The 17,850-nt window shown below is 36.5% G+C and overlaps 1 protein-coding gene across 2 annotated transcripts in view; it reads right to left on the reverse strand.

The window, feature by feature from the left end:
• CDK17 (cyclin dependent kinase 17) overlaps positions 1 to 17,850 on the reverse strand; it is an 89,787-nt gene that overhangs the window by 42,612 nt on the left and 29,325 nt on the right. Inside the window, exons 2-3 of one of the 2 annotated variants that reach the window (XM_042889671.1) lie at positions 12,056 to 12,203; positions 7,753 to 7,791 (exon numbers count right to left, since the gene is read on the reverse strand). In XM_042889671.1, the coding sequence (XP_042745605.1) occupies positions 7,753 to 7,791; positions 12,056 to 12,173 (157 nt within the window). In that variant the 5' untranslated portion in view covers positions 12,174 to 12,203. The remainder of the gene's footprint in view (positions 1 to 7,752; positions 7,792 to 12,055; positions 12,204 to 17,850) is intronic. The other variant, XM_042889672.1, reaches the window with a different exon arrangement.

Genomic DNA, 17,850 nt, shown 5'->3' on the forward strand with positions numbered 1-17,850 from the left:
AAATGCACACACAAATCAAATGTTCGTGTTCTCCCAGTATCCTGATGGCACACATGAACTGGATGCAAAGGACGGCTCAGGATCTGAAAAGGTCTCCTCTAAAAACAGGGAGGCTTTCCTACTCCAGCAAGAAGCAGAACAGAAAGCAACTCACATTGCCTGGTCACAAAACCAGACCCATCAGCCACTAATGAAGCCACTCATACAAGATCTTAACACTGCCACTACAGAAAAAGTGCACAGGGGAAAGGAAGCTACCTACAAGCATAGGGAAAAGCTCAAAAACAAAGAATTTGAGACTAAATGTGTCAAAAGGACACTTCAGATTCAAACGATTTTATTTTTCTACCATTTGATTCTTGCCACCATTACATATACAGCTGGTTTGGTGTTACCTGGAGAACAGAAAAGCCAGCAACCCTGCACAGAGCAACTGCAGGTGACTGCTGCTGTGCAGAGCCTCCCAGGTGCTTCTGGGGCCACTGCTGTGACAAGGAGCAACCTGAGATGCTATTTCATCAGCGTGACTTATATCTGTACACACAGGCCTTCTTTTTCCTTCCAAAATAAGCAACATATAGCTAGGAGACAGAATTTTATAGCAAGCAGAATTTCAATGAGGAAGGAACACAACAACAAATAATTCACAACCTAAGCAATTAAAATGGGACTTTGAAGGGAGTGCCATCCCTCCCCCACAACTGCCACACATGTACAAAAACCTTGCAGATAATTACCAAGATTGGTCTGAAGGAAGAGACTAAAGTACAGACAAAAAGGCCAGCGACTTTCAGAAAAAATTATGCAAGAAATGTTTGCATATAGCATGAATAATACATTAAGACAAAAACAGCTTTAACCCAGCTGCTGCAGGAAACCAAACTGAAAAAAGGCTCCAGTCAGAAAATGTGAAAGGACATTCAGCACGTCTTACACACAGAAGTGTAAACTTTGCATCAAAACAATGGAGTTTCTCATTACATGGAGAAAGGTAAGACGCTAGGATGCACCTCATGAAGGACCCAGAAAGTACTGAAGGAGTGACAAGGAAGGGGCACGGCTACATGACCAGAGGCAAAGATGCTTACAAGCAAGACAGTGCATCATCTCAGTCTTGTCAAATCGCAACCAGCATCACTACATTTGCATTCACTGATGATTCTGCTATCATTAATCATGCTGCAGTGTACCCACGCATGCAGACTACATTTGCATTCACGTATGTGCAGAGTCAGTAATCTCCACTGTATATTACGGTTTTGTTTACTTGTACTAAAATTAATCTGCTGGAATCATGGAGCACAAGCGAGCTCCAAAAAAGGTCAGAATTTACAAATACACCACATGGCATTAAGTAGAGATTAAGTTTTATGCTCATTACAAGCATGAAAGTGTGATGAACGTGATATGTTTATATCAACAATGTGCTTTTGTCATGGCACTGGTAACTTTGCGTATATCTGACAGTTTAAAACAAAGCTAGCATCCTAACATATAAAAACTCTGCTCGATGATAAACTCTGCTTGAAGACAAAACTAACAAACTGCAAATTATACAGAAATAACTTTTCTCATCATAGACAACTATTATCTTTCTGTGTAATAATTTAGTACTGTTCTAAACCATGGAGCCCGCTATAAAATTTAGCAAAATTAATTTAAGTCATGTGGTAGGCCAGATGTAACTACCCTCAAACAATGAAATGAACTATTAGTATTATCATGACTAAAAAAAGCATTAATAGTACCTAACTACAAGATTTTGGTTAGTTTTTGTTTGTTTGTTTGTTTTTACAGTCCCAACAACATTAATTTAGGAAAAAGGAAGGATCATACGGAGTTTTCTTCTTACAAAGGTATAACAAATATTTGCAGTCCGATAAGTATTTTGTTACAGATAACATATGTAGTGTAATCTGCATTGTGGTATGATGTCAAATCTAGAATAATGTCCATGTGAATTCACCACTGTGTGCTGCTTCCTCCACACAAAATTGACAGTAACATGTAAGAACTGGAATAAATACTGAAAATGAAATGCTGGAAATTAATTTACAAGTCTGTTACTTATAATTTTTGCATATTTTTAAGATACCAGCACTTAAAGGAAGTGCTTTCAAAAAACGTATTAGCTTTCTCCAACAGTCACAAAGATCATAAGGTAATACTAAATTTCACCTACTCTGATAATTCATTTTTTGTACAGCTATTAATATTTTGAATCATTACATTCCAAGGGTAACACTGCAGCTTTTATGGTGAGAATTTAGTGTAACTGATTCTTTTTGAATTAGATGAGACAAAACTATCTGTAAAAGTTATATGCTTTTATTACACACATTTATAAACTGCCTCATATAACTTTATCGCTGTGGTTATAGGTTTGGTTTGTCTTTAAAAAAGTGCTTCACTATATAAAACTCATATTCCTTAAGTTAGCATCACTGTACTCAATAAATGTAACTCAGTAACTCCCCAGAGGCTTAGCTGACATGAAGTTCTGGTAGGAGAAATTTTCACAGCACTGTCGGTTTAATATTTTGAATAATCAAAATAATAAGGGAGTAGAGAAACAGAATAAAAATCACCATGAAAATGTACGGATCTATTGCACTCTGAGTATCATACGCTCTCAAATAAATTAAAACTATAAAGAGAGGGCTCTCAGAACAACAACAAGCATGACCAAAGGCGGAAAACAGTTGCTGTGTGAATGCTTGCGCAGCCTAGGACTCCTCCTCCTCAAAAAGTGACAACTGGAGAAGACGTGGCACAACCTTCAGACTCGTCGGAAAGCAACTTCATCAGCTGTACCCACCTTCTCCAGCACAAGAGCAGGCCTCTGCAAAAGCTGATGTAAAACACACGGAAGTGGTTCTTCACCACAACACGTCTCTGGAAACTCCTCACCACACAGGATGTGACGAGTACCAAGGCTTACAAGACACCAGGGGAGACTGAGACCTTCTCAACATTACTGAACACACAGAAACACGCCTGGTTCGGGAAGCTTAATGTCAAACTCTTCCTCAGACATCACCTCCAGAGGCTAGAGGACAGCAATCCACAACTCCGTCCATCATCACACAGCATGACCTCTGCTGCAAGGGTACAGCTGTGAGGGTGCAGCCGTCCTCCTGCCACAGCCATTCCTGCATAGGCCCAAGTAATCATCTCTAGCACTCCTTCCTCACTTGACTCTCTAAAGTTTAATTCCAAACTGATAAACCTCCTAATGTGAAAAGCAAGCTGAAACAGAGACGGCTAAGTAGTTCTTTTTGAATCATGTTTTCTCAGTAAGTACTATATTCTCTTCGTATTCTGGTCACAAAATCACTCCAGTTTCAGCTAGTCTTTCAAGAAGCAATGACAAAATTCAGTTCAACTCTTAAATTTCTTAATAAGAAATTTCATTTCATTAAGAAATGTACTACCTGTACCTTACACTAATCATGCAAACATTTTATTTAAATAAGAACAAAGTTAACTGAATCATCCTCAATAATACTTCTTGAAATATGAGTGTAGCTGCTTTTGAAAAACATATATATAAAATATATGTACAATATGTGCATTCATATATCTACATATAAATATGTAATAGTATATTTGTATTTATACACACACAATTTTTTTTATAAAGCCATATGCATGCTATTGTGTTAGGTGTCCATCTCAGAAAGTCTCAGTTAAAAATTGGGCAACACAATGCCTATATACTATTGTACTACTTGATTTTCAAGTTTGGTTTACGCTGAGCAGTTTTATGCAATTTGGATTATTTCTGTCGTACTGCTTGCATCCTATCACTCAAACTTCTGTTACTACTGGCACAGCACAAATCAACTACAACAGCACTATCAAAAGTAAATACTCTTCCACACACCAGCAGTCTGGCTTACTGATGTTTTGAGAGCTGCTAAACCACGCAGCTGATTTGGTGTAGAGCACATGCATATATTTTAAGAACATGCAGAACCCAGAAAGGTACCGCTGTCTTGCTACATTTGAAATTATGTAAGTGCTAACAAACATCTGAGAACAGAAAATAAATCAAGTTGTTCAAAATTTTCAATTACAAAGCAATGTAAATTTATGCTCATAATGATGAGCATTGCCAGTGTAGAGTAGAACAATAGACTATATAATCAAGAACGCCATCCAAGGAATTAATTAAAACCAACTATTTTATGAGGCTATAAAGATGTCTCGTCTTTTTCCTTTAACTGTAATTTAAAGAAACCACAAATTCTGCCCTGAAATTACTCTCAAATTCAGTATTTTTTCAATAAAACCTCAATTTTTCTTCTTGTTATCCATCTGTCTTAACAAAGGGCTGTACCACTTCTTTCTTTCCTGTGCTGGATTTATTTAACTGGATTTATTTAATCTGAGCTCCAGAGAGACTGCAAATTGCTTGTCATTTTTCTGTGCAAGACCGCAGCCACTATCACATGCCACTCAGTTCGTGGATTAAAGAAGGAAAGTGTTTTCATTAGGAATGTAAATGCATTTTAAAATACATTTTATGAATATCTAATAGCAGATATTCAACTGTCTCTTTTTATTTTTTTCATGTCCCATGAGTATCTCTATTGTGTGACTGAAAGACCAGGCTGGCTTTCATATTCCGCTGTCTAAGTTTTGGAATATTTTCTTCAGCTAGCTTTATAAAAGAATCAAAATCACCTGTCATACACGATGACATCTTCTCATTAAATCAGGCATCACCAATAGAGCTGAATTAGTCTACAGGAAAATGCATTATTCAGTAACTGCTCTCCATTCTGGAGATAAAAAACATACTAATGAATAAACATATATTTTAATTTCATATGAATAAAGTAAACAATTGGAGTTTCTGCTAATAAAAATAAGTTAGATGCTGGAAACCCAGACTCAAGAACCTCTGACCTCTGAATTTGGTTTATACTGAGGAATGAACCCAGGTGTGCTCTGTATTTTAAGTAAAGATAAACTTACGTGACAGCGAGCGTGACACAATTCACTGATGCTACCAAAAAGATTGTCCTAGATCCTCCTCTGGCAAACAGAAGAATAACTTTGATTTAGACTTCTGAACTAGGCCATCACAGTGCTAGCTAACACAGGGGAGAAGGCAGAACCTCACTCGTCACTTTTAGCTGTGGAGCCTGACTCGGGATTGGCTCAACTACAGCAAGGGCTCACTAAATGCCCTGAGAATCAGCTACTGGTTTTTGTAGGACAATACGCATTCTTTTCCACCCACCTTGACCCTACCCTTGCCCCAGAAAATTTCTAGGTTCTTTTCTTTGTTGTTTTTTTTTTTTCCTTCCCATTTTAACAAAGAGCAGAGAAGCATCAGAACTTTACAAAAGCAAAATGATATTTTCAATCTCTAGACAGCTCTGCTTTCATGAAGCCTTTAAAAAATATTACCAACTGATTCAAAGTCGTAACTGCTACTGCTACTGCTGTATACCTGAATTATATTTCAGCATTATCTAGTACATGTTCATTTAACTAATCTGAATGTATTCTGTATTAATGACCACACAATTTTTATGTATTTGTTAGCAATAGTGACCTATTTTTAAGACTCACAATATGAAATATTACCAATAAACTGCTTTTCTGAAGAAAATAAGTCTGGAATGTAAGCACGTGAATTTCTGACATTGTAGAGCTGGTACACTGTATGATTCAATACTTAATTATACTGCTGGAAGGTTGTCAGACTCACTTAGTAAAATTAGCTGATTGCAGGTGATGGCTGTTACAGAAGAAGTATTTAGATAACTTGAAGTAGCTGTACATTTCCTGTTATCTGCACTCTCGTAGAGCAGTGTAAAGACTCATGTAAACTTACGCATTATTTTATGGGACTGATTCTACAGACTCCATTATGTGATAACTAGGAAAACATTAGAGAGCTCTAAAAACAGAACAGTCACTCAAAATTAATCAAAACCGTATTTATTCTTTAAATAATAAAACGAAAGCTTCAAATGTGACTGTAACAACATCACAAACTAAACATAACTCTACAAGGATTCCTCCCATTGCTCAAAGTTAATCCATTTGACTACAGAAGTCAACTTTAGAGCAAGTTTTGTCGCTTGGAGGTTATGTGGCAAAAAATATAAAACTTTTGAAATGTTTTCTAATGCTGACAGAAGGCTAGCCTTTGAGTTTCTCCTGGAAATGAAGATAAAGTACCTTAATAAAATGGCACATAAGGATCCTGTTTGCTTTTATTTTTATTTTTTGCCATGAAAATGGTCAATTTTACCATGGACTTTTTTAAACCACAAAAACAACAGACCACAAGATACAAGGCAAAAATAAGATCATAAATAATGTACCTAAAATACACAAGTATTTAAAAGGTGAATTTATGTACAATAAGTTTTTGCCTTCAGTCTAGATGAAGGAGATCACAATCAAATGAAAAGATACTCAAAGCTGAAAATCTGCCTTTTCAGATTTATTTCTTTTTGTTTAAAAAACACTTCTCGAGAAAAGACTTGTGGCTACCAGAATTTGAACACAAGCATGGTAGCATTGCACCTTCCTACCATATGTGCATGACCTATCACAAGTACTAATCTTCCCTTTAAAACACAGTTCCAGAAGGCATCACATAACAAGAAATCCCTCACACTCTGTTTCAGGTACAATTTAAATCAACATGTCAGCACTCAGTCAAGATAAAACCATCCCTTGCCTCCGTTCTTGCCCTCCCACACACAGCTACCCTCCTTGTAGCTCCCAACACAAATACCTGTGAGGCCACACTGCCAAACAAATCAGGAAAGAGAGGATCTAGTTGCCTACTTGTCCTACTTTCAGGAAAAAAACCACCACCACACATTCATTTCATTTTTCCATACTCCACAAATCCATCTGAATGCCATTTAAGGAGAAATTTCTACATATTCATCAGTGAGACTACGCTAGCAGAAATGTGCCATATATACGCAGAGTCCACTTCTGCATCCACACACCACATTCTTCTGCCAAACCTGTTCTCCAGTTGTGAAGGAAGAGATGAGTGGACAAAAACCCCCAAGTCTACAGGTCTCTGAAGCATGCTTTCAGGTACTCAATGTTCCTGCTGATTTCTACTTATATGCACTTCCACGTATGAACAGAGCCTCCAGGTTATGTGGGATGAAGCAGATGAAAACAGAAGGGAGGAAAGAACACTATGCTGTGTGGCATATGTGAGATGTGAAAAACATACTGATCAGTAGTAACAAAAACTGATGTATGCAACAGCACAAAAGGGTAGATACAGATAAAATAAAACCACTGTCAGAACAGTGTAAGGAAGAGTTTGTGGTTCAGAATTTAGCTGTGACAACTCCCAGTTATTCGCAGTAATCTGTAGCTCTAGAATGAGCTCTATTACTTTGGTGTTCCCCCCTCCCCCCCCCCCTTGAGATGCTTATATTGATTCTTTCCTCCAAAACGAACAAAAAAAACATACTGATTTATTACTGGGAAGTATTCTTGTGCTCATATTTTCAACTCAAGCAAACTGTTTTGAAAATACATTGCAACACACTGTTTTCCTTACATGCAAGGAATCACACACACCAGATGGGAACTTCTCAGCTGTACTGAAGATGATATGAAATGATGACAGCTACGTAAAGATTTGGGTGCTCTACAACAGTACTGCAATGTGTCAGTTTTTACAAACATTGATTCTTTTTATCAGAGCAGAAACTAGTCATTAATGCCTTAAACCTAAGAAACACTTACGCACTTTACTGTAGCTGATCCTTCCATTATTACTCACACCTGTAAAATTACAAAAAAATTATGGAAGTGTTTGTGAAACTGTATCCTATGATCATATCACTGAGCTAAAGCAGATTAAATGGAGATAAATGTTACTCTATGATATTCAGGAAGTCAATTCTATCAGAACCTCCTTTGTTTTGTTTTAGCAGGTATGTATACATATACATAAAGAACAAGTTGGCATTATATAGTGGCATTTCAACTAAATTGTTACTTATATATTAACATGAGCCATGGATGTATTTATGAATATATCTTATAATTAATCTTAAGAGCTTATAATAATGCATTTTATAATTTTAGACAATACAGCCCCATTTTTCACTTTCATTAGAGAGCATACTCATACGTATTTAAAGCATTTGCATAAATTTTACACTTAATTGAGCTCTAAATATGCATGATTTGGATGTTACTTCTGGCCAATTTTCATTAGTATGACATTGGCAACGAAAAATTTCAGAAGCAAATTTAGTTCTTATGTGCTACAAATTACCACTTAGTATTTTTAATATTAATCTGAATAAATATATATTAATGAACCTAGAATTAAAAGAAACAGGCAGCAAATTGTTATTGTGCTAGAATCAAGACAGAATTAAAAAATACACAGCAAATCCAACTAGTTAGTTTTATATGTTGAAGCATGAGAGACCACAAAAAAAGATTCTGTTTCAGCCCACAGTAAGGCTTCAGATTCATATTAGGTATTTCATTGGGTCAATCTACTTTTACGGCTTATGCATCTGATTATGTGATGCTTTCTCACCCAAAAGCCAATTATTATGAATGTAATTTGTAAGGCAGATTTAATCATATATAGGTTTCAGGTCACAAAGTAATTTGATGGTGTTCTAGAAAGAATACTGTTGATTATTCTATGTTCAGTGCAATACCTCTGTGCTCCGACATTGCTATTGCACTGAACAATGTGGGTTGATCCGTGCAAATCCCATTTTGCTGCTGCTGATGGGTAAGTGCTGCATGCTGAGACTGTACTGACATAACACGATGAAGGAGGCTGCGTGTGAAATGGAACTGCATACAAAAGGTCAGCTGACTCTGTGGTATCAATGCATTGCAAAGAAATCAAAAGTTACGTTTCTAATTTTATATTTGTGAGCTACAAATGGGACGATTTGTTCTGCATAGCAGTAATGTTCTTTTAAACCAGTCTTCAAACAACCCACTCAGAAGTTGGAGTTAATGACAAGGTAGGTCTACAGAGTGCTGCAGCTATTTGGAATCAGAGGCAATTGTTCTAGGAGAGGACAGGTTTGATGGTGGGCTGAATAGGACAGTCTACTGCAAAAGGGGACCATGGTGAAAGGTCCGTGGTACGATATGCGTGTCATCTACATTCAGAAACAAAGCTGAACTGGAACTTTCTAATAAAGATTTCATAGAACAATATTATGAGAAAACATATGGATGAGTGTGGATTGTAGGCCAGCAGTTAAGTGGATTTTTATGGATGTAGCCTCAGCAGCCCCCAAGGTGTGGTAAACCAGACATTTTTTCAGGAAGGAAAAAAGCTAGCTTGTACAACAATATACATGTTCCAGTGAGTATGGTATCAGAAGGGAATGACAAGAGACAAGACAGGTTATTCTAAAAAACAAAACAAAACAAAACAAAAAACTGCACACCAGCAGTGGAAGAAAATTCTGTAGAGCCTTCAGTATTGGGGCAGTACCTTGCCTTTTGTCATAAGAAATATAGCTGAAGAGACACATAAAACTTTCTGAAGACTGGCTGTATCCTTGACTTTGATTCTCTGTAGCTCAAAATATTGGTTTGCCTTTGATTTACTAGACAGAGCTTTTAAAGTTCTATTAAGAAGAAATCCAGAGCCTGCAAACTAGCCACATTTGTGTTTCTCTGTACATAGGGTTAAAGAGCTGTTTGTTCTTTTAAAAAGTTGACCTGGCATAGAAGGCTACTTCTATCTTCTGGGATCAGCACTCCCTCAGCAAAAGATCCACTTTTCATGGTCTTAATGTATCTACCGACTCATAAGCTGTTCTTTAAGACACTACATTCTCTCGTGTTTCAATTTGATATTTACAACCAGTACAGGCTTTTTTACACTATATACATATATATAGTGTGTATATATGTGTGTGTATATATATATATATAAAAACACATACACTACATATATATGTATATACACACACACATATATATACAGAGATTGAGGCAAATCTCTCCCATTATATTTGCATATATATCATATATATATACACACATATATATGACAGCATTTGTTCAAATCTTGACTCCTATGATCTGCATGAAAACCAAGACCTCCTAAATTGTGCAGCAAACATTTTTCCAATTTTCTAGTTTTCAAAGGAAAATAAAAATACCCCAAATAGTATCCTGTTCATCTCTGCAATTTCAGAGTTTGAACTGATACTAATATAAGCACTCTAAAACTGTCAGAGAAGAAAATGGTGGTGTAACTTTGTAAAATGATTAAAAGTTATGAGTTAAAGATAACATAGCAACAGTACCATTGTATTTGCTATTCTTCCTCTTTGGAAAGGATCGACAATACTTAAATGTATCCAAAGGAATTTTACAATAGCACTAACATCTTGCAGTTCTAAGCATTGTACCACACAACATTAGCATATATGCTTCCTTTGAACCAATGAAATAACGCGGAAAGCAAAGTAAAATGAGCACTGAAAGCCAAGTCCTTCATTTGCAATTAGAAACATTTAAAATACCTACAGACAAGTTAAGTTTGTCATAAACATGCAGAAGACATCTAAGTTGCTGGTTGAGATAATTCTCAAATATTAAAAACTGCCAATACATGGTCTAGGATGGCATAAGCTCACACCTTCATGAACTAGTTACTGTGTCCCTGTGCTAAGCTCCCTTGAGCTAGCATCCAGAATGTCACACAGATGAAACTTTCTGGATCCAGTTTTCAAGCGAATCACTTCAGCAACCCAGTTCAGGACACTCAGTGATGATGGTGCAATTTCCCAGCATGAACGTAATATTTCTTAACATTTGCTTGCACAAAGGAATCAACCTATCAGAAGTATATACAGGTCTGAAGAAAATATGCTTCAGTAAAGGCTAATACAAATGAAACCATGAGGGACAACTACTTAGAATGTTTCAGAAAGTGTTTTATACACATTAGTGAGAAAATACTACAATTATAGTTTTGGAGTACATCTGCTGAATAAACACAAAAAGTTATAATAGACACAGTTTCCAAAACTCTCAGGCACGGCCTATGATGAAGACAACAGCAATGAATAAACCAAGGATTAAGTGTAAAAATGAAAAATATGAATTGTTTTGTTTTGTCAAAGGTAAACTCAGCTTGGTATGAAACAGATCTTGGATGGAGCTTACAAGTCTCCAGGGCAAATTCCACTGCCTCTACTTCTGTTCAAACTTCCTGCCAATTCTGAATATTCAACAGGAATATTAAGAATCATTTACTGGTGTGAGGGGAAAAAAAATAAATCAGATCTCTTGATACTTGAGAAAATCTTAGATGTCAGTAGAGCAATAAATAATACCAACCAGCACAGAAAATGCAATGTGACTTCAATGCCACAGCCAAGAAAACAGAACAAAGCAAATAAAATCTCCTCTAGTCATTATTATTGCAACGCGGGTTCAGAAGCAGTACTATCACTACTGCAGACTTCACAGCAGCCAATATGCTTATGGGATCAGACAAAGACTTGCATAAGAATACACAGACAAGCTAGTTATCTCTGATACTTCTAAATGCCTTTCCATTGCAGAAAAGTAGTATTTATTCCGAGTAATAGTTAGACTACCATGCTACATCACCAATGATAAGGTAAACAGTTACATTTATAGTACCTAGGCAATTATTATCAACATATTACAGAATACAGAATTTGGGGAAATAAACTTAATTTGTAGCAATAAGAGGTTGTTGCAAGACCCACTAAATTCATACAATAATGGGTTTGTTTACTGTTAGACCATCTACAATCCTTGCTGTTCAACACATTAAAAAAGCAATTCAGGTAATTCTTGAAAAATATGTATAATAATTTGATATTAAAGTAAACTAGTATGTGACAAGATATCAGCCTGTTACAAGAACCAGACTAGTCAAATGTAAGGTAAATTAGAAGAACAGCTTGACAAAGATGTCCATGCAATTATGAAACCTTTAATAAAACTCAACATCACTCTTTCATGCGAGATCTGATCAAAATTCTTACATTTCAGTGAAAGACAAGCTTACCATTATCTTTGCTGCTGTTTTCTTCAATTGTCATTTGCTCTGCTAGCTCAGACAGCGACTCATCAATGGTCTGACTTCCACGCAAGGTTAAGGAAAGTCTCCTCTTAAACTTTTTCATTCTATCAATATTACGCTGGCTTAAGGAAGCCTAAAAAGAAAGATTAAAAAGCAAGAACAAAATTATTTAATCAGAAAACGAATTAACTTACATCAAAATGAAGAAAGAAGCACAGAAATTATAGTCACTGTGCAAGTTATCCACAAAACATTCACCATCCTTAGAGCAAGGTTTCTCCGCTGGTCTGAAGAAGAATGTCAAGACATTGTTTTGCAATGAGACATACACTTCTGCTATTTTGATTTATTTTAGAGAAAGTAAGAATCACTGCTTAAGAAAAACCACAACAGTTGATTCAAACAGTACTTAATTTTACAATAATAAAAATAGCAGTTATTTGAAAACTTGATGACACTCTTGTTACCTACTTTACTGCACCCCTGCTGCAGTCCCTCTCCAAAGCTGCAGGAGACAGTGACGTTGGAACCTTCTGTCTCTTTCAGCCCACCTGTTTAAGGACGACAGGCTACTGACCTCTCTATTTTGCCCTTTTCGCCAAATGAGGAGGAAGACAACATTAGGACTCTTAAAACTCAAAAACAATTCCCAAATTCCCAAGTTGACAGCCAAGGCCTGATAACAACATCTCGAATGGATGCCTCTCTCCAACCAGGCAACAGGAATAAACTGAGAACAAAGCAGGAGGCGCTTTCTCTGTGGGAAGTGGTAAGCAAACAAAGAAGCAATAATATCGAAAGAATAGGCAGATAAACAGGTTGCCACAAGTCTAAGCTGGTAAGTGAACTTTGTCACATAAGGGCAAACACATGGTGCGCTGCAGTAAGCACACTGCTGCCTTTCATTTCCCCATATGGACGGCTCGCCCTAGATGTTACTTCTGAGCAGCTCCTTCATCTGTTCAGAGCCTCCAAGACTCACACACAAGCACAACGTACTTTGATTGCTGAGCTGCTCATATATTTTGTCCTGCTTCTATCAGCCTCTTCACACTCCTAAATCCGCAATTCACACAGGAAAATAGAAAACCAGATTCTCCTCGATATCCACCTCCAAATAGAGAAATACAAGAAAAGCAGCACTCTAAATATCTACATTGAATAACAAATTGTGAATATGACTTCTTTTATTACATTGACAGAACCACTCAAAATATACACTTTTCAAGTGCATAGCTTACTCTTTATTTAGATGTTAGATTACAAAAAGGAGAAGAAATTAGTGGCAGAGGTTGGATGTGGCAATTGACCGTAGGAGAATGCAGATATAGCCTAAGTCATCGTAAGAGCCCACTGCTCATTGCAGTAAGTAACAATAGATTAAAAAAATGACCTTTTTCAAGGCCAGATCAGATGAGGCCCTGGGCAGCCTGGTCTAGTATTAAATGTGGAGGTTGGTGGCCCTGCATGTGGCAGGGGGTTGGAGATTCATGATCCTTGAGGTCCCTTCCAAACCTGGCCATTCTGTGATTCTTTGGGATTTGAGTCTAATGGCAAATGAATACAAAAAAGTGACAAAGAAGGAATGGTGTCTAAGGGGAAAAAGGTAGGTTACAACAGAGGATTAACACTTTAGGCAACCATAGCTCCTATAGGAGTAGGGGTAGGAAATATGTAGGAAATAAAAATAGAACTTCTGGAGATTCAGTTAGATCAGCAAAAAGAGTTCTGTTCTTTTAAATGCATTTCTGCCCATGCAATAAAACCACACCTTAGCATGAATAATGTCATCTCTTCTCACTCAACAGCACGATATTCTGATTGTTACAGAACCAAACACACAGAATGTTCCAAGGGGAATATTTACTTTTCCTGTTCAGGACTTGCTCTGAAAAAGTTATCTGAGAACGTTATGCTTAACTTTTCCAAAATGACAGCCTATGATTCTTCTTAAAAACTAAAGAAAAAATAAAAATAAAATAAATCAGGACACATCCTTTTATTTTGGTTTTATTCAACTCTCCTTCAGTGTTTTTGAAGCCTGCATCTTCCTACATGTACTACTCTCAAAAAGGATACATGGAATTTTTAGCTATGTAATGCCCTAAAGCTAAGGGAAAGCACAACAATTTCTTTCCAATTTTCCACTTGGGCAGTACTGCAAAAACAGATGCTTTTATATGGAAACAGGCCATTCCTGGCTTTTAATCTTGCAAATATTTAAGCCTACACATTTTTTTAATTGAAAAGGTCTACCGCAAAGGAATATCACATACAAATTAAGAGACACAGATTAGAAAATTTTATACTTCAAGATAGCATAGAAGTAAATATTTTGTTAACTACAGTTTCAAAATTCTCCCTGTTACATGAGGCTTTCATGGGATGTTGAAGCACCATTATTATCAAGATTCTGAGTAAGTTCAGGATTGATTTTGAAATAATTTAGAAGAAGAATGAGGAGTGCAAATCAACATGTGCGTAAATGCTTTCTTCCTGCGAAATAACTCAGATTTTTTTTTAAGGATGCTCATTTACATGAAGCCAAATTTTCCTGCTTTAAGTACCAATATTCTTGCTATTTCAGTCGTGAAGAAATATGTACTACACATATATCTAGAAGTGGAAGGCAATGTATAAGGAGTGACTGTCTCCAGCATTTGGGAATGTCCTGACTCTCTGACTCTACATTCTCACTTCTGCAGCCAAAGCTGCAGAACCAGTTAAATCTTGCTATCTCGAGAAAAGGTCCCAAAGTACAAAATTCCAAAAACACCCCCCCCCAAAACTACAATCCAAAGCTAGAACTGGTTCTCCAAAATGTGTAAAATGTCAGAAATATCAGAGAAAGGCTGATTTTAAGTCACTTAAATTAAAATCAGAAGGAAACAGTCTGAATTAGCTTTAAACAGTTCATAACAGGTTCGTATTTATTTCCTCTTTTTAATATGCAGCCTGATTCAAACCTGAAATGGAGTTATTTGATTAGTAATATACAAGTAGCAGCTATAATTAGATGAAGCAAGACTCATTATTTTCTCCTAGGTTCTTACTATGAGATGAATGTGCACAGTTATGTTTATTTTGAAACTTTAGAAAGGAACTGAAGACCTCACTTCTCTGCTCTTTAGATTAATCTACTCTGAATTTCAAAGATGTATCCAAAGCAACTATTTTAGATGTCAAGACGTATAGATGCATACAGCTGAATGCAACTAATGCAAATTCTAGTGTTCTGCAGACAGAATGAGGACAAGCAATCTGACACGATACTATCTGTTACAAGTCAGAAAAACTGGCAGAGACATATTTGTTCTGTCCTTAAACTGATAAGAAATGAAGGAAAAAGAACATATCAAAAGAGCTGCTGGTTCTTACGAATGACCTCCAGTCTAACCCAGAATAGTTGGTACGTTTGTCATTGGAAGCAGCACAACTAAATCCTCAGAAATGATTTTTAAAATCACCTAGGTGAAATCAGATTTAAACACGTGGGTTCTGGCTCCCTTATTCTGTATCAGACCAATCCGTCTCGTAACATCCGTAATATGGCACCTTTGCTTTGGCTAAACCAGACTCAAGGCAACACCCTGGATATACTGCAGGCACACATCAAAGCGTCTTCATTCTAAAGTAATACCTCAACTAGATTCTGCACTCATCTACTCAGTAAAAATCAAGGCCTTACAATGCTGATCGTCGAAATCCTTGAAATAAACCCTCACTACTTCCCTTAAGCTCCCAGCCCCCTGACATGTTGAAGTAAAGAAAAGGAATTAAGGTCTTTATTTGCAATTAACATACACTGCGCGCTTAATCCTTGTAAGCTTAACCAAATTCAGATAAAGTTTTCAGAAGTGCTGAAGTTTAATTTAATTGCTTACATGTTAGCCATTTATTTCAGGAGGGTCACAGATTCTGGCGGCTGATTTGGCTGATTCAAAGCCCTTTGAAGCCAATGGGAACCTGCCTTTCCACTTCAGTAAGTTCTGGATCAGACTAAATGCTGACTCTCCAGTTTCCATATGTTAAATTGCATTAAAGTGCATCTACAGTGACATTAAGCATTTTAACATTTACTTTCCTACTAAGGCGCAAAATGAAGTTACTACTTGACTATTTTTACAAGCTGCTTTACAAGAGGGAGAGGTGTTTCCCAAACATCTGAAGGTGGAAAGAAAAACTCATTATCCAAGGAGAACAGCTGAAGTGGAAGGGAAAGACAAGCCCAGAAACTTCGTGTAACAACAGCCTGAGAACAGCATGAACATGGGACAGGCCTTACTGAGGTGCTCAGGAGCCGCAGGTGGGGAACATCAGGGCAAGAAGAAACCACCACAGCCACAGGGCTAGCTGTCCACCCTGGAGCTCAGGATGAGCTCTTGGGACTTCCATTTTTTTTTTTTAGGAAAAATCGAGCACAGTATTACTAGCTGAGAAATAGAAATATTCCTAGAAAAAAAGAATAGCAAGAACCATGAAAATCCCTCTGGTGTGATCCTCAGTGTCTCAGCGACTCTCAACACGCAGTGCCATTCAGTCTATCTTTCAAATCTGAGCAGCTCATCATTTAACCTTCCACTAGCGTCTTAATTACACCAGTTAAATGTCTTATTTTCAAGCAGGCAATAAGATGTGTGTCATTTGTTTGACTGCACGAATAACTTTAGATGCTTATCTTTCATGAGCATTTCTGCAGGTGATAACCCCTGCTTGTGTCAGAAAGAAAAACCTGGACTAATGTAAATGATGTTAATTAAAAACACAAACAAGGAAAAGTCTGTCAAGGATATCATTCTCTTAATCTAAAAAACAGCTTTCTGTAGTGTATGCATCTATTATTCTCAATTTATATGAATTAAAAAAAAGGAAAAAGAAGACAGAGAAAAGCTACTGATGATACAAGCATCTTGCACATCAAATACAAAACAAACTAAATTACACTAATGAAAAATATATGGCTAATTTATCTAGGATCATAAACCAACAGTTCTGTAATTGTAAAATTCACATATAATACTTCCTTATAATCACAAGTCCACTTTAAAATAATAATTATAAATATGACATCTTACTGCATCTGTTGGTTTTTTTCAACTCACATTTGTTCACGTCCATGAAAAAAAACTACAGCATTTTTCCTTGCCTTTAGAACAACGTGACTGGCCAACTACTCTTGTTAGGAACAGAACCACTTCAGAGGTTATCTCTTATGCTGCACTTGGTCAAGTACATGACACAGCAAAGATCCAAGTGATAGATCTGAAAAACAAGAGCCTTGTTACTGACTAAAAAACAATAATTACAAAGTCAAATTTAACAGCCCAGTTGAACTCCCAGCAATAATAAGGGCAAAAGGACTCTCGCCGCCTTTTCCTTATTAACAAAACAATATTCCACATGAAATTAATCTTCTGAGGTGAGGCCCTTTTATATATTTACAGACACAGAAAATTAATTACTGAAAACTGCAAGCAGAAACATATTCACAAAGCTGTACTTCTTATCAGAGGTTTGTAATATAGGCAAAGACGCTCCTCCCAAAGAGAGTAACAGCATATCTACATTCAGTTCCTGATCTACATCAACTGGAAGAACATTTGCATACAGAGGAAATGCATGGAAATTAGCTGAATTGAAACTGAATTTATATTTGCAATGCATTTCCTTTTCTGCCTCCTCCTAATTCCTTTACCTTTAAAATGTAATGAAGAATGGAAGTAAAAAGAAATTAAAAAAATAAATCACAAAATCTTTAATTAAAAAATAAAACAAAACTT

This window comes from Lagopus leucura, unplaced genomic scaffold (assembly GCF_019238085.1).
Source record: "Lagopus leucura isolate 7727_CA_CO unplaced genomic scaffold, USGS_WTPT01 Super-Scaffold_100159, whole genome shotgun sequence".
Taxonomy (NCBI): domain Eukaryota; kingdom Metazoa; phylum Chordata; class Aves; order Galliformes; family Phasianidae; genus Lagopus; species Lagopus leucura.